This window comes from Colossoma macropomum, unplaced genomic scaffold (assembly GCF_904425465.1).
Source record: "Colossoma macropomum unplaced genomic scaffold, Colossoma_macropomum, whole genome shotgun sequence".
In the NCBI taxonomy this organism is placed as follows: Eukaryota; Metazoa; Chordata; class Actinopteri; order Characiformes; family Serrasalmidae; genus Colossoma; species Colossoma macropomum.
The window spans coordinates 3,208,754-3,228,191 of NW_023494805.1; the positions used below are offsets into that span (position 1 = coordinate 3,208,754).

The window sequence follows — 19,438 nt, forward strand, 5'->3', positions numbered from 1 at the left end:
TTCAGTGCAGTAACCCAGAGTCTCCTTAACATTGATACTTTGGAGTTCAGTAAATTCATCCTTAAATATCAGTTTGAAGCGTCAATCAAATCTAAACATCTGTCCGATGCTGAAATATATTTTTTCCAAAGCGAATAACTGCAGAGGTCACTGTACGTCTCTGAAATATGCTGTAACTGAGTGCAGTGATTCTGCTCCACTGATTCAGTTAAACAGTGTAAATGCTGCTGTATTTGTAATGAGACATGCAGTTGGTCAGTGATTAATACTGATGACACCGGTAGTGTATTCAGATAAGCAGGTACACTGAGGAGAGTCCACTTCAGACACTCTGTAGATACTTAATTAACTGTCGTTACATTCGGCTAAATATCTACTAAATTGACCATGATTGTCTTTAAACCTGGCTCTCATCCTAACCCTAACCTTAATCTCAACCCAAAACCTAAACTCAACCCTCACCCTGGTCCTAGCCCTAACCCTGGTCCAAATCCTAACCATAACCTTAATCTCAACCCAAAACCTAAACTCAACCCTCACCCTGGTTCTAGCCCTAACCTTGGTCCAAATCCTAACCACAACCTAAACTCAAAACCTAAAACCCACACTCATCCTGGTCCTAATCCTGCTCCAAATCCTGACCTTAACCTCAACCCAAAACCTAAACCCAGCCTTCACCCTGGTCCTAGCCCTAACCTTGGTCCAAATCCTAACCTTAATCTCAACCCAAAACCTAAACCCAACCCTCACCCTGGTCCTAGCCCTAGCCCTAACCCTGGTCCAAATCCTAACCTTAACCTCAACTCAAAACCTAAACCCAACCCTCACCCTAGTCCTAGCCCTAGCCCTGGTCCAAATCCTAACCTTAACCTCAACTCAAAACCTAAACCCAACCCTCACCCTAGTCCTAGCCCTAACCTTGGTTCAAATCCTAACCTTAACCTCAACTCAAAACCTAAACCCAACCCTCACCCTAGTCCTAGCCCTAGCCCTAACCCTGGTCCAAATCCTAACCTTAATCTCAACCCAAAACCTAAACCCAGCCTTCACCCTGGTCCTAGCCCTAGCCCTAACCTTGGTTCAAATCCTAACCTTAACCTCAACTCAAAACCTAAACCCAACCCTCACCCTAGTCCTAGCCCTAACCCTAACCCTGGTCCAAATCCTAACCTTAACCTCAACCCAAAACCTAAACCCAACCCTCACCCCGGTCCTAGCCCTAACCCCGTCCAAATCCTAATCCTAAACCCCACCACTGTTCAGAATCAGCTGAGTTTCAGCAGATAGTTTGTGAACATCTGTAGATGATCTATAGTGGACGTTAGTGGACTATCCAAATAAAGTGAGACCGAAAAGCGTATTTTGAGCTAATTGGTCACAGTAACGGTGAAATGTCCTCTTGTTGTCCAGCCCTGCATTAAAGCAAAGTCCTGTTCGTCAACATGTGTCATCGCTGCGTTTTCTGACGGAGCTGAACGGCGTGCAGTGCTGGAACGTCTGCTGTCGTGAGAACGAGCCGCTCCAGCCTGTGTTTTATGATAGAGATGTGTGTTGTCGGTGTATCAGACTGTATTATTACCCTGACCGTGTTTACCTCTGTTTTCTCTGCAGGACGGTCTGGACGCTCTGGTCTATGACCTGGATTTCCCCGCATTGAGGAAGAACAAAAGCATCGACAACTTCTTAAACAGATGTGAGTCCGAGTTTCGGGTGTTTATGCCGAGGGTGAAACTTGCTATCAGGACAGTCTGGGGACGGTTGGTCAGTTTGAGGACCATTATAAAATAAAAATTAAAAAAAAAAATAAAAATAGTAATTAGGATTATTATTACTGATCTTATTGGTTGTAGAATTATTCCTTGTTTATTAATTAAAATTAAAAAACAAACTTTAAATAGTGGTTTTATGCTTAAAACCTCACAAATTACTGGCTTAGCGTTACTGCTAATGTCCAGGCTTTGTACCAAATTTCCAGACATCATGGAAAAACAAATTCTCCTCCTTCTTACAAAAAAAAACAGTTTGATGTACAAAAACATTGTTGAAGTTTGGAAACATCCTGTTGACTCAGTCAGTCCATTGTGTCCATAAACAGAAACTAAACTGCTAAAACGATTAAATTGTTTTTGTGATGTCACAAAACCGACACATTTGCATAGATCCACCTGTTCAAAAGTTATAAGGAGTGTTTCAGCCCAATCCTCACCCAAAACCTAATCCAAACCTTAACCTCAACCCAAAACCTAAACCCAACCCGTCACCCTGCTCCTAGTCCTAACCCTAACATTATATTTAGCCCAAAACCTAAACCCAACCCCTCACCCTGCTCCTAGTCCTAACCCTAACATTATATTCAGCCCAAAACCTAAACCCAACCCTCACCCTGCTCCTAGTCCTAACCCTAACATTATATTCAGCCCAAAACCTAAACCCAACCCCTCACCCTGCTCCTAGTCCTAACCCAAAACCTAAACCCAACCCTCACCCTGCTCCTAGTCCTAACCCTAACATTACATTCAGCCCAAAACCTAAACCCAACCCCTCACCCTGCTCCTAGTCCTAACCCTAACATTATATTCGACCCAAAACCTAAACCCAACCCTCACCCTGCTCCTAGTCCTAACCCTAACATTATATTCAGCCCAAAACCTAAACCCAACCCCTCACCCTGCTCCTAGTCCTAACCCTAACATTATATTTACCCCAAAACCTAAACCCAACCCCTCAACCTGCTCCTAGTCCTAACCCTAACATTATATTCAGCCCAAAACCTAAACCCAACCCTTACCCTGGTCCTAACTCTAACCCTGGTCCAAATCCTAATCTTAACCTCAACCCAAAACCTAAACCCATAAACCTCACCCAGCTCCTAGTCCTAACCCTGGTCCAAATCCTAATCTTAACCTCAACCCAAAACCTAAACCCATAAACAGAAACTAAACTGCTAAAGTGATTAATTGTTTTTGTGATGTCACAAAAACCGACACATTTACGTAGATCCACCTGTTCAGAAGGTGTAAGGAGTGTTTCAGCCTGTCCTGCTTGGTGAGAGAAGCACAGCCAATCAGAGCAGAGAGAGATTCCATTGACTTACATTAAAAGTGAAGTATGTTTTCCTTCTCCTGTAAAGTTACCATGTTTGGAGATGAGGGAAAAAGAGGGGCTGGTAAGGGATAAAGAGATTCGTCATGAACGTTTCGTTAAACAGGATGTGATGTACTCGGTTTGAATGGCTAACAGCTCCTCAAATTCTCAGTCGTGTACAAAACACAGTCCTGAGGTGTTTCTCTCTCGCCCCCACAGAAAAACTTGACCACAAAAACAAAAGCAGAAACATCCTGCTTTGCTGCCGACGCTGTATCACTTTGTCTGGCCAGATTTTCGGCGCTTCTCTCGAGTGATAAGCAGCTAGAATCGTGTACAGAATGAACCCCACATACTGAAACAGATCATCTCACTATGTGAAACGACAATACAAACACCAGGATTCCTGCTAAGTGACTTAGTGAGTGCGTTTACATGCACTCAATAGTCCGATCATAATCGGATTTCTGCAGTTATCTGATTATTCAAATGGTCATGTAAACACCATACTCCGATCTAGAAATCGGATAAAGAAATCTGATAAAGAGGCTGGATTTTAGCTCAGTAATCAGATTTCTCAGTGCATGTGAACTCTTACTCTGATTTCTTTCGGATTTCTTAGTCTGTGCATGCGTGGAAACAGACTGCTGTACTGGAAATTAGTGAGCAGCGTCGCCGCGAGACGCAGCAAAACACTTTGAAACCAAATACATGCTTGACGAAATGAAGGATTTAAATATTCTTCATCTTCTAGATGATGTTTGTTTATATTTTCAGGTAAAGTGTCGCAGTGTTGTTTTACATTATGTTTGCGTCACATCTTATTCTGTGAGGTTATTGGCTGGTTGTAAAGCAGAAATCTGATTACCGTCTGACTTGTGTAGACCCGGAGTTTCCCATTATCTGATTACTGAAGTGCATGTAAACGTGTCGATCGGTTTACTGACAAAATCAGATTTTTCTGCAGTTATCAGATTATTAAGTGCATGTAAACGTGTCGATCGGATTACTGACAAAATCTGATTTTTCTGCAGTTATTGGATTATTAAGTGCATGTAAACGTGTCGATCGGTTTACTGACAAAATTGATTTTTCTGCGGTTATCAGATTATTAAGTGCATGTAAACGTGTCGATCGGTTTACTAACAAAATCAGATTTTTCTGCAGTTATCGGATTATTAAGTGCATGTAAACGTGTCGATCGGTTTACTGACAAAATCTGATTTTTCTGCAGTTATCGGATTATTAAGCGCATGTAAACGTGCCGATCGGTTTACTGACAAAATCTGATTTTTCTGCGGTTATTGGATTATTAAGTGCATGTAAACGTGTCGATCGGTTTACTGACAGTCAGATTTTTCTGCAGTTATTGGATTATAAAGTGCATGTAAACACTCACTGATTTGGTATTGGATATGTTTCAACACACCAAGACAGGAAGCAAATATACAAGCGTAACTGTTGAATGAAACGCCTGTGTGGTTTAACAGGACAGTAAAATGTTACTGTTTTGCTCGTATTTGTGAGCAGATATGTACATCATAATGAAACACAGATGCCTGAACGTTGTTAAGGACGTAGCCTGGCTTTATTGCTAACTGCTCTAGCTGGTGTTAGCTAAGTCCAGAAACGGTGAAATTGAGTTTTCTGACAAACTGAAACAGTAGAATTCATTTTTCTGACCAACTAACATGTTGACACGTCGTCCACTGAGGAGAACAGACCTTGTGTAGATGATGTCGAGTCCTTATCAGCGTCCAGGTAGCTGTAGTTTTAGCTCATCTGAAGAGGCAGCCTCGGTTACTGTTCCAGCACACAAACCTACTGGATTCTCTGGTTTTCTGCTCTGCTGGCTGCTAAATTATTGTGCTACTGATGCTTTCAGCCTCTTAACAAGTTCAAATATCAAATTCAGATATTAAATTTGACAGAAACGCCCACCCCTAGTTTTTAGCCCCCCTTTTGTCCCACAGTGTTAATCAAATATCCGTTAATTAGCTTTAATTTGGAGGTCAGACTGCACAGTGAGTTGGTAACTGTGCGGTAAGGTTTGTTTCGAGAGCGTAATAAAAGGGCGAATTGGTAAGGAGGGGCAGTCGAGGTGGGGTCAGTAATGAAGGGACAGTTGGAGGATGGGTATCGTTTTTGGGTCAGCGCTCTCCATCGGACCGGGACCCCATTGTGTCTGCTGTTCAGAGTTCCCTCAACAAAAGAGCTTTCAGGCCCGCGAGGCTTGGTGACCCACATGGTCCCCTTCACGCTCTCTCAGGCCGTCCGTTAGGGGAGGGGGGGCTGGAAGCTGTTTGTGGGTGCGTGAGTTATTTTCGTATCTCAGTATGACTCAGTGCTTCGTGTGTGGAGGACTGCAGTTTGGGCTCAGTGAGTGCTCTGACGGTTTTAACCTTCAGCACCTGATAACCAGCTGCAGTCAGGCCGCGGCCAAGCGTCAGCCTCAGGGTCAAAAGTCAACATAACTGCTTTTTCGGGTGCCCGTTTTCTGTGTAGGGGTGCGTGACCAAAAATATAACATCACCGTACTTCTATGATACACGCTGCGTATTACTATAGTTAAGGCTCTTATTTATAATTTAAATATTATTTATACATTTACGATTTATTGTAGTTACTAAATAACTCATAGCAGTTACTGTGATTCATAAGTGCTACTGAATAAATAATTGTAGTTACTGAATAGTTCATAATGGTTAATTAGTAAATCATACGTTACTGAATAATTAGTTGTAGTTACGTAGCTCATATTAGCCGCAAAATGATTCATAGCGGTCACTAAGTAACTCATACTAGCTACTAAGTGATTTGTAGCAGTTACTGATTAATTCAGAATAAATACAGAAAAGTTCACTGTAGTTACTGAACGGTTCATAGTGGATACTGAATAGTTCATAACGGTCATTGAGTAGCTTGTCTTGGTTACTGTATGATTTATAGTAGTTACTAAATAATTAATAGTACATACAGAATAGTTCATTGCAGTTACTGAACAATTCATAGTGGATACTGTATAAAAAGATCTACAAGAAGTATTTACTGTATAACACAGTATATCACTATATATCACAGTGGTTACTGAATAATAACTAGTTATTGAAAAATTCATAGGTACTGTGATACATAGTAGTTACTGAAAAATAATAGCAGTTACTGAATAGTAGTTTCTGAATAACTCATACCACTTACTGAATAATTCATAGTAATTGCTGAATAATTTATAGTAGTTACTGAAAGTAATCATAGTAGTTATTGATAAGTTGAGATATAAGTTCTTTTTTCACTTTGGAGTCTTTCAGAGCTTTTAGGGTTTAGAGAGAAAGAAAGCAGTGACTTTGTTTAACATTCATACTGTTCTCTGTTTTCCTGTACACACATTTTGAAACGGTTGATTCTCACACGTTTCCATTTGCTGCATTTAAATCACTGTTTGTGATGTTACCCCTGACAGTGGTTAAACAGCCAGACAGGAAACAGGAAGAGTTGAGACAGTTGATCAGACTGACTAAATGAGAAAGTTCTGCTGAGAAGGTGTGCAGGATCTGTTAAGCTCAGCTGAACCTGCGCTGTATTCCAGCCCACTTTGATATCCTGGGCGCTAAAGGATCTGTCTAGGTGGACCACGCCCAGCACGAGTCAGTTTCCTCCTGTTTCTTTACTAAGCGATTTCAGCCTCGAGGGAAACTCCCGTCTGCCCTGAACGCTGCCACGTTGAAATGCCCGCAGTGCTGCAAAGCACTGCGATTGGCAGCTGGGCTGTTTGCCAAAGTGTTATTATCCTGAGGGCCTCTGGTGTGTTTTAGTGCTAGTGGCTCTGACAGTCCACCTGGAGCATTATACTCACTTTACTTACCACAGGGTGCTCAAAACACCCACTCACAGAGTACATTTACTATTAGTTCTCTACTAATTACTGCACTAAATCTTAAGAAGATCCCGTGGATGCCACATGTTGTGGTTTTTGCTTGCCCCAACAAACCTGAATCCATAAATCAGTCAAAGCATTACTTTGGCAGACTGTCAAATTCATGGCTTTTCCTCTTACCACAAACATAGTCAATCAACACGTTTGTAGGTAAGTTTGTCTTACAGTGTCAGAAATCACATTAACAGGTAACAGATTACTTCACCATGCCACACAGCCAAGAACTACCAGCCCATTCCCCCAAAAACTACCAGACCACACCAAGAATGACTAAGCCATGCCAGGAACGACTAAGCCGTACCAAGACGCACCACGCCATACCCCAAAAACTACCAGCCCATTCCCCAAAACCTACCAGACCACACCAAGAATGACTAAACCATGCCAAGAATGACTAAACCGTACAAAGATGTACCAGACCATACCCCAAAAACTACCAGTCCATTCCCCAAAAACTGCCAGACCACACCAAGAATGACTAAACCATGCCAAGAATGACTAAACCATACCAAGACGTACCAGACCACACCCCAAAAACTGTCAGCCCATTCCCCAAAAACTACCAGACCACACCAAGAATGACTAAACTATGCCATGAACGACTAACCGATACCAAGACGTGCCAGACCATACACCCAAAACTACAAGCCCGTTCCCCAAAAACTACCAGATTACACCAAGAACGACTAATCCATGCCAAGAACACCCAAGCCATACCAAGACGTACCAGACCGTACCCCAGAAACTACCAGACCATATGCCAAGATCCACCAAACCATATCAAAAACAACTGTCTTACCAAGAACTACCAAACCATACTCTGGGAACGACCAAACCAAGTACATGAAAACTAAGAACTGCCAAACCTTACCCCAAGAACCGCCAAACCTTACCCCAAGAACTGCCAAACCTTACACCAAGAGCCGCCAAACCTTACCCCAAGAACCGCCAAACCTTACCCCAAGAACTGCCAAACCTTACACCAAGAGCCGCCAAACCTTACCCCAAGAACCGGCAAACCTTACCCCAAGAACCGCCAAACCTTACCCCAAGAACTGCCAAACCTTACACCAAGAGCCGCCAAACCTTACCCCAAGAACCGCCAAACCACATCAAAAACTACAAAACCACACAGAACAACTTGCCATGGCATAATCTACCAAACGACACAAAGAACTAGCAAACCATACCAAGAGCAATCAAACCATAGCAAGAACATGGTTAGCTTAAATGTTTTTGACCGGATAGCGTGTTTTTCTCTGGTTCAAAGCAGGCACAGCAGGTAATGAGGTGTTACCACATAGCTTGTCGTGTTGAACTGGGTTACAGGAGAAATGCGGGTATGGTGAATATGGATTAAGAGGATCGGGCGCAGCCTGCATTCTGTATTTACAGCCTCGCTTTTCTGTGCACACTGAAAACATGCTCAGATGGTGTGGTGACGGCGCAGGAAAGTGACCTGCCTACCGCCAGCTCCTCCCGACCACCCCCTCACTGATCGTAGTGTGGACAGTCCACAAAGGCTGTGGGGCTGTGATCTGACGATGGGGCGCTGCCCATACCACAAGCCTGGGTCCTGGTGTCTTATAGGCACGGTATTCACAAAGTGTTCCCAAATACATTTGCATTACTGTACATTAGTTTCCATTAGTTGTTACCTACATCAGTCTCAGACATATTGGAGCAGGTAAAACGGTAAACTGCAGGGCTGGGAGTTCCACTGCAGGGCTGGGAGTTCCACCGCTGGAGCTCGGATCTGCTGTCTGTCGGTTTGGAATCTGCTCTGTTTGCCAGCTCTGTTCACAACAGCTGGATTCAGCCCTGTTATAATGACTCTGCTTTAAGAGCTCTTTATTTTTAGCTGAGCTGAGCTGAGCCGGGATGCCTTCACGCCCCCTCTCGCCCTCGTTCCTCTGCATGAACGTGCCCAGTGTGATCCTGTTAAATGGGAAAAGGCGAGTCAGACCTGCTCCGCGATGACCAAATTTGGCTGAATGTTATCTTTCCTTCAACGAGGCCCAGCTGTTACTGAGATATAGCCGCTGTGGGCTGCACTGCTGGTCACTCTGGCAACGTTATTGTTTCTTTTTTTATGTGGATATTCTGGAGCTGTTTCTTCAGACTAGAGATTGGCATAATTGATAATAAATCTTGCACCTATTTCATTTTATTATTGCTAACAATATTAATAATAATATTGCCAAAGTTCGGCCTTTTCTATCTCAGAGTGACGCAGAGAAACGTGTTCATGCGTTTGTTACAGCAGAGTTGATCACTGTAATGATCCTCTTACTGAACTTCCTAAGAAAACAGTGCATCCCTTACAACTCTTTTAAAGCTCTGCTACTAGTTTTTAAAGCTCAAAATAACCTGAGTGTCTGTCTGTTTATGATCTTAGATCTGCAGATACTGACCTTCTGAACACCTTCTGTAAAATACAGAAAACATGGAGAGACTCTTTCAGTTATTCTGCTTCTAAACTGTGGAGCTCAGTTCACTTTTTATTAGACAGTCAAGCTCAGAGCTCACTTTTAAGAGACACTTAAACTTAGTTTAACTTAGTGTTTAATTAAAACTCTACATCTCGTGGTGTTTAATTTGATCTGTGTCATTTTCTTATGATTCTCTTAGAGTTTCTTGTATAACTACTTTTTATCTCCTGTCTGTAAAGCACTTTTAACTGCCACTGGCATGAGAAGTGCTATATAAATAAACATTGTTATTGTTATTATTATTATTATTATTAGTAGTAGTAGTAGTAGTAGTATTATTTAATGCATTGATATTTAAAAAAAAATAAATGTATTAGTTTTCGGTTCTCGAAACAGCAATTTAGCACATAATTTGCCTAATTTATGCTTTTTTAACTTAAACTTCAAGGTAATAGAGGTAAAATTTGTGTTTTGTGTTTTAAACTTATTAGATGATTACAGTATCTGGGCTACAGAGCCACAAAACACAACACCCTCTACAACAGAGAGCAGTAGGTCACCCAAGGCAGTGAGTTCCATAAATCTGCTGCTGTTTTGCTGTTTTCTGTGTATCAACTCGTGTTTTTAGGTGCTGTTAAACCTATAATGAAGTTCTTGGGTGTTGTATCCTGCCTTGATGCTCCACACGAACAGGGATTATAAGGCTGTACTCACACTAGGCCAACTGACTCTGAGGGAAGAATTTGCAGCTTTTCTCATCGACTATGATTCTTCAGTAAGATGAGAGCCAGACCTGCCGTTAACCTGCACATTATCGAATTAATTGCAGAGCGGGACAGTCGGATCATGTTCGAGTTAGCGATCACGTTTGATGCATACTGTTCCTGAGTCCAACTGAACGGTGCCCGAACACATTTGACCTCCAAAGTCCAGTTCCTTTGACTAGTGTGATCGCGTCGTGCTGTGCCGAGGGCCGCTGGAGGAGGTGGGTTCGGGCCTGGTTCGGTACGAAGGGATCACACCAGTCAAACGAATGGAACAGTACAGATCGCCTACTGTGAGTTTACCATAAATCCCCTGTCTAATGTTCCTTGTAGAAATGGTGAAATAGCTGAATGTGGCTGATATTTTCAGCAGTTCACCTGCTGCAGCTCAGACTGTGCTGTCCAGCGACGGAAACAAAGCATTTTTAATCACTACTCTCAGTCAACAATTGATCCCGATACACTAAATCAGTCCTGAAGACATAAGTAAAGTGGCACCGGTTGACCACTTTGAACTTTAGTAAGGAAAAACAACGAGTGCTGAGGCAGAGTGCTTCACAGTCCTAAACAACACAGGTAAAATAATAATTATTATTATTATTATGATTGTTGTTGTTATTATTATTATTATTATTATTATTGTTGTTGTTGTTGTTGTTAATTATATTTATTAGGGATACAGTGAAGTATCTGAAAAGAGGAAACAAAATTTGCCTGCAATTGAAGTTGGCCTGGTTGGCTGTGAAAGCACTTCACTGAACAAAGATTTAATCACCATTTCATTGCCATTATAATGTATAATCTACAACCAGTCTTAGATTTCATGCTTTGTTGTAGATCTATTTAATCTTTTTTCTGTCAGTATTTTCAGACTTTTTTCTCTTTTGGTGGCTGACATTTAGTGCATCCCTAATAAATATAAATAACACAAGTAACCTTGTTTTATCTGTGTTGTTTAAAGGCTGTAAAGCATTCTGACTCACCATTGGCTGTTTTTTTTATTTTTTATTTTTTATTTAATGTGGTTGACCTGCACCACTTTATAATAATACAGTAAATAAGTATTGAATAATTTGTTGACTATATGAATATTTTTCTTGTTTTCTTTTAATTATTCTTAAATTTATTGTTGTGAAGATGTTTAGTTCATCACAATGTACTGTTTTCTCACTTTGTAAATACAAGATTGTGAACATTGACCACACAAATCAGAGATGGTTGTTTTTGTATATTTTTTAAAAAAAATCCAACTCGAGTGTCTATTAACAGTAACCTAATGTCAGAAATAGTACTACTACCGAGCCCCAGTGTCCTGTATTGCTGTAAATCCCACCTCCCCCCCCACCCCTCCCTCCCCGCAGCTGAGGCTTCTCTAGCAGCTTCCTGTATGCGTTTGTTAATGGAGCGTGCTGCGGAAGGCTGGATATAGCGCCGCGGCAGCCGTGAATGAAAGGTTTATTGAGAAGGATTTGGCCTTGGGGAGAAAACCACAGCTCACAGTGACTGAGTGGAGAATGTGGTCCAAAAGAAAGACCTAAAGAAGCGGCTCAGTGGGCCGAGATCAAACGCCTCCTCCATTAGGCCGGGTTACTGACCTTAATGGAAGAGCTTTGTACTTGGAAATGTCTGTTGGTGTGGTTTTACCAATAATGACGCTTTAAAAGCCCGTATTGTTGATGTTTGGGCTTAGTTTCTATGCTGTTGAATAACCCGAATAAAGTCATTGAAGCGATAGATCGGAAAAAAATCTAATTTACAGTCGTCTGCCCCACCTTACTTCTAATGTAGTTTTCAGAAAGGGAACGTTTGTGAACGAACTTGAAGCTGGATTTAAAAAGCCAGCGAATTGCGTTAAAACGTTAATATGGTGGAAGGCTGTTTATAGTTAATAGTTATTTAAGGTTATTTACTACCTTAAATTGATTGCCACCTTAAATGTACTGATATCTTAAATTTCAGTGCTACCTTGAGTGCAGTTTCACCTTAAATTCAGTGCTAACTTAAATGTAATTCCACCTTAAATTCAGTGCTACCTTTAGTGCAGTTTCACCTTAAATTCAGTGCTAACTTAAATGCAGTTCCACCTTAAATTCAGTGCTACATTAATTTCAGTGCCACCTTAAATCCACTATTTGTGCTGTTATTCCTGTGCAGTAGGCTGTAAGCGTGTGAGTCTGTGTGTACTGTGTATGAGTGTCTGTGTGAGAGATGTCCATTGTGACATTAGTTGTGGCAGTTAGACTTGAATGTGCCGAACATTGCACCCATTCATTTCCTATGGGAAAAATTATCGCCTTTGAACGATCGTTTTACTAAACTGTACATCAGATCGTTTAGAAAAGCACAAGCAACCTAATCGGGTATAGGTCCTACGATCCGGCAAAGTTTTGTGGTTCTAGTTTGAAAACTGCAGGATGAGAAACACTTATGTTTTGAGCGTAGAATAATAATTGGAAGAAGATTACAAAGAACAGTAAGTTGGCTTTTTCAAGAGTTTGATGTGGTCTGTATACATAATTGAGGTTTCAAAATATGCCCTTCATTCTCCATCCATACCGTCCATATATGGAAACTAAGCTGCAAAAACAGCCTGTTTTCAGTTCATTTTCAAAACCAACACACACAGCCATCTGTTCATCTAGCTCACAGCTGTTTAGCCCCACCCACTCACTCTGACGTTATAAGGAGTAATTAATTGCTGGGCAACAAGCTTCCATTACTTGTTAGCTACATTAGCCTCTTAGCTCCCATGCTAAAACTCAACAAGGCAAAGTTCAGACACCAAACATGAACAACAACGAACATGGAAACAATTAAAATTTTCACCAAACTATCGCTTTAATGTTCAACAGAGCTTTTCATTTGTGTCACAGATTTTAGAGCAGTAAAGGCAGTTGGTGGTGTTTCTCTGTACAATTAAATATTGTTATATACTTTGCAAAATGTAAACAAAATGCAGTGACATCAATATGTTACTTTTTATTTGGGCCGATTCAGATTATCTGCTAATTATTAAGCTGTTCATGAATCTTAATGTCTCCCTCTCTCTCTCTCCCTCTCTCCCCCCTCAGATAAGGACACAATCAGTAAAATACGGGATCTGCGTATGAAAGCTGAGGACTATGAGGTGGTTAAAGTCATCGGCAGAGGAGCGTTTGGAGAAGTACAGCTGGTAAGATTGTATTACTCAGATTCATCTTATGCTGATCTCCATCACATTTAGAGCAGCTGTCCAGCTGTTTATTTTGATCTGTTTTGGTTTTCCTTTAAAATGGTTGGTGTAGTGTAGTGGGTAACACCTCTGTCTTCTATGCTGTAGACTGGGGTTCAGTCCCCCACCTGGGTAACCACCCTACACTATACCAATAAGAGTCCTTGGGCAAGACTCCCAACACTACCTTCACCTACCTGTGTAAAATGATCAAACTGTAAGTCGCTCTGGATAAGAGTGTCTGCCAAATGCCATTAAAAATGTAATAAATAAAAAATAAAAAGTAAAAGAGCTTCAAATTCAGACGTTCAGTCCAGTTCCCACTCCTGGATTTTGTAATCACTGGAAGGTGTGACTCGGGGTGGCCAAACAGTAACATCAACAGTTCAGTTCACTGCCGGTGATTACAAAATCCAGGACTGTAAACTGGATTCAGCATTGAATAACTCTAGCCCACTGTAGTCCACAGCTACATGCATGTAGCCATTTCAGTTCCCACGATGTACACCATAGAAACAGAGTAGCTACTTTCTAACCTTTACATTTCCAAAAAAGTTGGAATGCTGTGCAAAATGTAAATAAAAACAAAATGTAGTGATATGTGAATCATTTAAACCCTATATTTCATTGAAAATAGTACAAAGACAACATATAAAATGTTAAAACTGAGAATTTTTTTTGGTTTTTTGAAAAATATTTGCCCATTTTGATTTTGATCCAACAACACGTTCCAAAAAAGTTGGGACAGGGGCAACAAAAGGCTGGTAAAGTTGTATAATGCTGAAAAAAACACCTGGTGGTTGATTGACAACAGGTCAGTAGCATGACTAGATATAAAAGAGCCTCTCAGAGAGGCTGAGACTTTCAGAAGTAAAGATGAGGAGGGGTTCACCACTCTGTGAAAGACTGCACCATCAAATAGTGCAACAATTCAAGAAAAACATTTCTCAACGTAAAATAGCAAAGAACTTTTGTTTTTCATCATCTACAGTACATAATATCATTAAAAGACTCAGAGAATCTGGAGAAATCTCTGTATGTAAGAGACAAGACCAAAAACCAGTATTTTCTGGCTGTGATCTTTGGGCCCTCAGGCAGCACTGCATTAAAAACAGACATGGTTCTGTAGTGGAAATCGTATATATATGTGATCCAGAAATGCTGCCGCCTTCTCTGGGCTGGAGCTCATTTAAAATGGACAGAGGTGAAGTGGAAAAGTGTCCTGTGGTCCGACGAATCATCATTTGAAATTATTTTTGGAAATCATGGACACTGTGTCCTCTGGGTTAAAGACCACTCAGCTTGTTATCAGTGCACAGTTCAAAAGCCAGTATTCATGTCGGTATAGGGGGCATTAGTGCACATGGTATGGGTGATGTGCTCATCTGTGAAGGCACCATTAATGCTGAATGATATATACATGTTTTGACAACATATGCTGCCGTCCAGACGACGTCTTTTTCAGGGAAGGCCTTGATTATTTCCATAAGACAATGTAAAACCACATTCTGCATGCATTACACCAGTATTGCTCCGTATTAAAAGAGTCCAGGTGCTAAACTGACCTGTCTGCAGTCCAGATCTGTCATCCACTGATAACATTTGGCACATTATAAAATGAAAAATGAGACAAACGAGACCCCGAACTGTTGAGCAGCTGAAATTCTATATTAAACAAGAACAGGAAATCATTTCACTTTCAAAACTACAGCAGTGTCTCCTCAGTTCCCAGAGTGTTGTTAAAAGAAGAGGTGATGAAACACAGTGGTAAACAACTTTTTTGGAACGTGTTGTTGGCATTAAATTCAAAATGGGCAAATATTTATCAAAAAACAATAAAATTTATCAGTTTCAACATTTAATATGTTGTCTTTGTAGTATTTTCCTTTAAAATATGGTTTACATGATTTACCAATCATTGCATTCTATTTTTATTTACAATCTGGACAGCATCCCAACTTTTTTGGAAATGGGGTTATATTGATAATCTACAGCAATGTTGGTTCTGTCTAGGAGAGTTCTGTGTCTTTTTTGGCGGTCGTGTGGTTTTTGGTTTTGGTTTTGCTCGTTTCTTTATTTGTTTTTAATGTGATTGGTTTCTGTTTAGGTGCAGTTGTAACTAAGCTGTCTGTACAGGTTTATTCCAGAGATGATGAAAGTAGTTTTGCATATAACCGCTCGGTGATCTCACTGAAACGGTCTGTGGTGTTTTGACCTCTGACAATCTCTGCTGCAGTTACTGAGAGCGAGCTGCGTTTTGAAGACTGTTTTTACTGAATCCTTTCCGCTCTCTCTCTACCTTTCTCTGTGGTGACCTATGTTCTGCTCTCTCTGTTCACACTTTGTCATTCTCTCTCTTCCTCTCTCGGCCTCTCATGCTTTCTCAAGGTGCTGTATGCCACAGTAATGCTGTGACTGAAAAAACTCACATAGTGAGTCACAAATAGTCTTTAGTGATTAATTAATCTCAGTGGCCTTAGATCAAAAAACCCAGCAATAGGATAACGTCATAGCCAAACACCCACCAATAGAATAACGTCACGGCTAAAAACCCACCAACGGGATAACGTCACGGCTAAAAACCCACCGACGGGATAACGTCACGGCTAAAAACCCACCAACGGGATAACGCCACGGCTGAAAATCCACCAACGGGATAACGTCACAGCTGAAAATCCACCAACACAAGAAAGGCACGGCTTCAAATCCGCCTGTAGAAGAACATCACGGCCAGATATCCATCAATAGGAGAACATCACAGTCAAATATTCTGGTATGTGTTCCTGCCTATCTTGGCCAGGACACTGCTGATCTCTGCATGTTTCCTTACTGGTTAAATAAAGGTAATAATAAAAAGTTATTAGTAGGATGGTGTCATGGCCAAAAATCTCCTTATAGGAGAACGTCATGCCTATAAATTCAGCAGTAAGAGAACGGCCTAGCTAAAAATCTATTGGTAACGTCATGGCTGTAAATCCACCAGTAGGGGAACGTCATGGCTGTAAATCCACCAGTAGGGGAACGTCATGGCTGTAAATCCACCAGTAGGGGAACGTCATGGCTGTAAATCCACCAGCAGAACGTCACAGCCAGATATCCGCCAATAGGAGAAACGCACTGCTCTAAATCCACCAGTAGAAGAGCAGCATGGCTACATATCCACCAATAGGAAGAACGACACAGCTCTAAATCCACCAGTGAGTGATGGTCACGGCTAAATAAATCTACTAATAGGAGAACATCATTGCTAAAAATCTACTTACATAATTGCTCAGAATTGCTGGAGAAAGGCACGGCTTAAAATCCTCTCTCTCTCTCTCTCTCTCTCTCTCTCTCGCTCTCTCTCTCGCTCTCTCGCTCGCTCGCTCGCTCTCTCTCTCTCGCTCTCTCTCTCTCTCTCTCTCAGACGTGTTGTTCTGTAGCTCAGCCCACCTGTGCGTTTCAGGGTTGATGTCCTGATGGACCTGCAGTGTTTCTAACTCCTCCCTGTTCTCTCTCTGTGTTCAGGTGAGGCACAAAGCTACCAGTAAGGTTTACGCCATGAAGCTCCTCAGCAAATTCGAGATGATAAAGCGGTCGGACTCGGCTTTCTTCTGGGAGGAGAGGGACATTATGGCCTTCGCCAACAGCTCGTGGGTCGTGCAGGTGCAGAGCTTAATCTTCCACAGGGTCTGCAGCTGCACTGCACTGTTCAGTGGTTACCTGGTTAAAGGGGAACTCCACCATTTTTAAAAAAAAATTATTCATAACTCAGTGTGTGAAATGTAAACAGAGAGATTCAGAGTGGTTTGGTGTGAAATGGTTCAGATGTCTTTACAGTGGTGGTGATAGGAACCAGGGGTCGCCATGACTACAACACAAATATAGACATTTTATTTACTATCCAGAACCACCAGTGAACCTACAGGAGTCTTCTGAGTTCATATATGTAACACAGCCATTTCATGTAGTGACTTTCTGTGAGGGAGCTTTTAGAGGTGGACGTCTGGTTCCTATCACCACCACTGTGAACAGTTCTGACTCGGTAAGTTTCTCTAGAACAGAGCGTTTCACACCAAACCACTCTGAATGACTTTATTCACTTCTTAACCGTTTAATTAGGCAGAAATGTTGAAAATAAATGTCACACTCCATTAAACTCCTCATTCAGCTCTTCAGATTAAAGAGGAAGTTCAGTCATGTGTGTTGAAGCAGGGAAATGATTAAGCTGTGAAGTTCGCTGTTCATTTTTTGTGCTATGATTTTGCTTTTTCATTGTTTTAATGTTTTAATTAATTGAGTTCTATTCTTCATTGCCATTGCTGTGCTTTGTACATATGGTATTAATTTGTTTGCTTGTAAACTGCGTTTCTGGCTCATAACATCAGGGCTACATTTGAAAATGAGCTGGTTGGCTAACGCTGCCTGCTTTACCTCAGAATCAGTTGAGTTGGTTACGTTGTTGATTATTTTAAGTGATAGTAGGTTAATAGATTTTAGAGCACAATTTCTATTTTATTCTATTTATTTGTGTAGTGTAATTAAAAAAACATAAAATGTGCAGAAGTCAAGGTTATATCAGCTTATTTTACACTTACAAAAGCAACAACAACATGGAATTCAATCAGATGTGCCCAAACATTTGCATATAACTCTATATAAATGAAATGAAATGGGTTGATTGGTCATTTAAACTGTTCAAAAGGTTTGTCATCTTTTCTTCTTCTGCTGTGCAGCTTTTCTACGCGTTCCAGGACGACCGCTACCTCTACATGGTGATGGAGTACATGCCGGGCGGCGACCTGGTCAATCTCATGAGTAACTACGACGTCCCAGAGAAATGGGCTCGGTTCTACACGGCCGAGGTGGTGCTGGCGCTGGACGGAATCCACGCCATGGGCTTCATCCACAGGTCAGCGACGTTCAGCCCACATTTCACCTCACAAGACAAGTTTGTAGTCTGAAGATAGAAGAGCTATGAGGCTAATGTAGCTATCAAGCAATGCAGGTTTACGCCCCACCAGTTAGCACAATGCCTACATCACCACACAGTCACCTCAAACTGTGTGGATTTGTTCAGTATCTCCAATAGACCTGATTCTGTGGTTCCTGACAGTCTGACTCGCTGTTATCTGTAAACATGGACTGAAATACTAAGGATGGGTGTTTTATATTTGAATTCAGATTCAGTATTTGCATTTGTAAGGAAAAGTATTTGAATATTAACCCCTACCCCACCCCAGATATGAGGCTTATACTGTATTACATTAATTATAAGGCCATGTTCTGCAATTAAGCAGACAAAACAAAAAAAACACCCCCTGCACCTCTGTTGCTGCACCATATCAAACCCAGACCACAAACCCGTCGTAGGTGACGTCTTGTAGCGAGAAAGGCAGCCAATTAAAAGTCTCTAAGATAAACAGACAAACACTGACTGTCTGTTTTTCGCCTCAGCTGACGTTACCAGCCTTGTTTTTTCTCCCCCTCATACCTTTTGGCTGAAAAATAGTTTTTGGAGGAAAAAAAAAACAGCTTGCTTTGTATTAGAACCTCTGACGTAGACCCCGCGCTGCCCTCTGCTGGAGAACGTGTCCCAAGGTTCTTAAGCATGTAGTTTCATGATTCTTATATTCTTATATACGTATATGCATATTAAAATTTAATTCACTCTTTGTTTTTAACTTTGACCATCCAAATATTCAAAAATTCATCCCCAAAAAGTACACAGCCTCCCTAAATCCTGAATTGTATCTCCATTAAACTGAACAGCTTGCTTTAGTGAATGCAAATGAAGTTTGACTTAAATGTTGAAATGTTTCAAAGGGACTTTTATAGCTTCTCTCTCCTGCCTGATTTCTTATGTTTACCCTTATTTCCCTTTAGGTCAGGGGTCTTTAATTAAAATTCAGTAAGGTCCAGTTAGAGAAAATATCCTCAATCAAAGGTCCAGAACATCATAATGTCTAACTACATCATGACTCAGTGCCATATACTGTTTACCGAACTAGCCTAGTAGTTATATCAACATCTT

The 19,438-nt window shown here is 41.2% G+C and overlaps 1 protein-coding gene across 3 annotated transcripts in view; it reads left to right on the plus strand.

Annotated features, from left to right (window-relative positions):
- rock1 (Rho-associated, coiled-coil containing protein kinase 1) overlaps nt 1-19,438 on the plus strand; it is a 105,221-nt gene that overhangs the window by 29,756 nt on the left and 56,027 nt on the right. For all 3 annotated transcript variants that reach the window (XR_005008766.1, XM_036597663.1, XM_036597662.1), the window contains exons 2-5: nt 1,612-1,693; nt 13,286-13,386; nt 16,933-17,070; nt 18,141-18,316. Coding sequence is in view for 2 of the 3 variants with exons in the window: in XM_036597663.1 (XP_036453556.1) it covers nt 1,612-1,693; nt 13,286-13,386; nt 16,933-17,070; nt 18,141-18,316 (497 nt within the window). In the remaining variant the exon portion in view is untranslated. The remainder of the gene's footprint in view (nt 1-1,611; nt 1,694-13,285; nt 13,387-16,932; nt 17,071-18,140; nt 18,317-19,438) is intronic.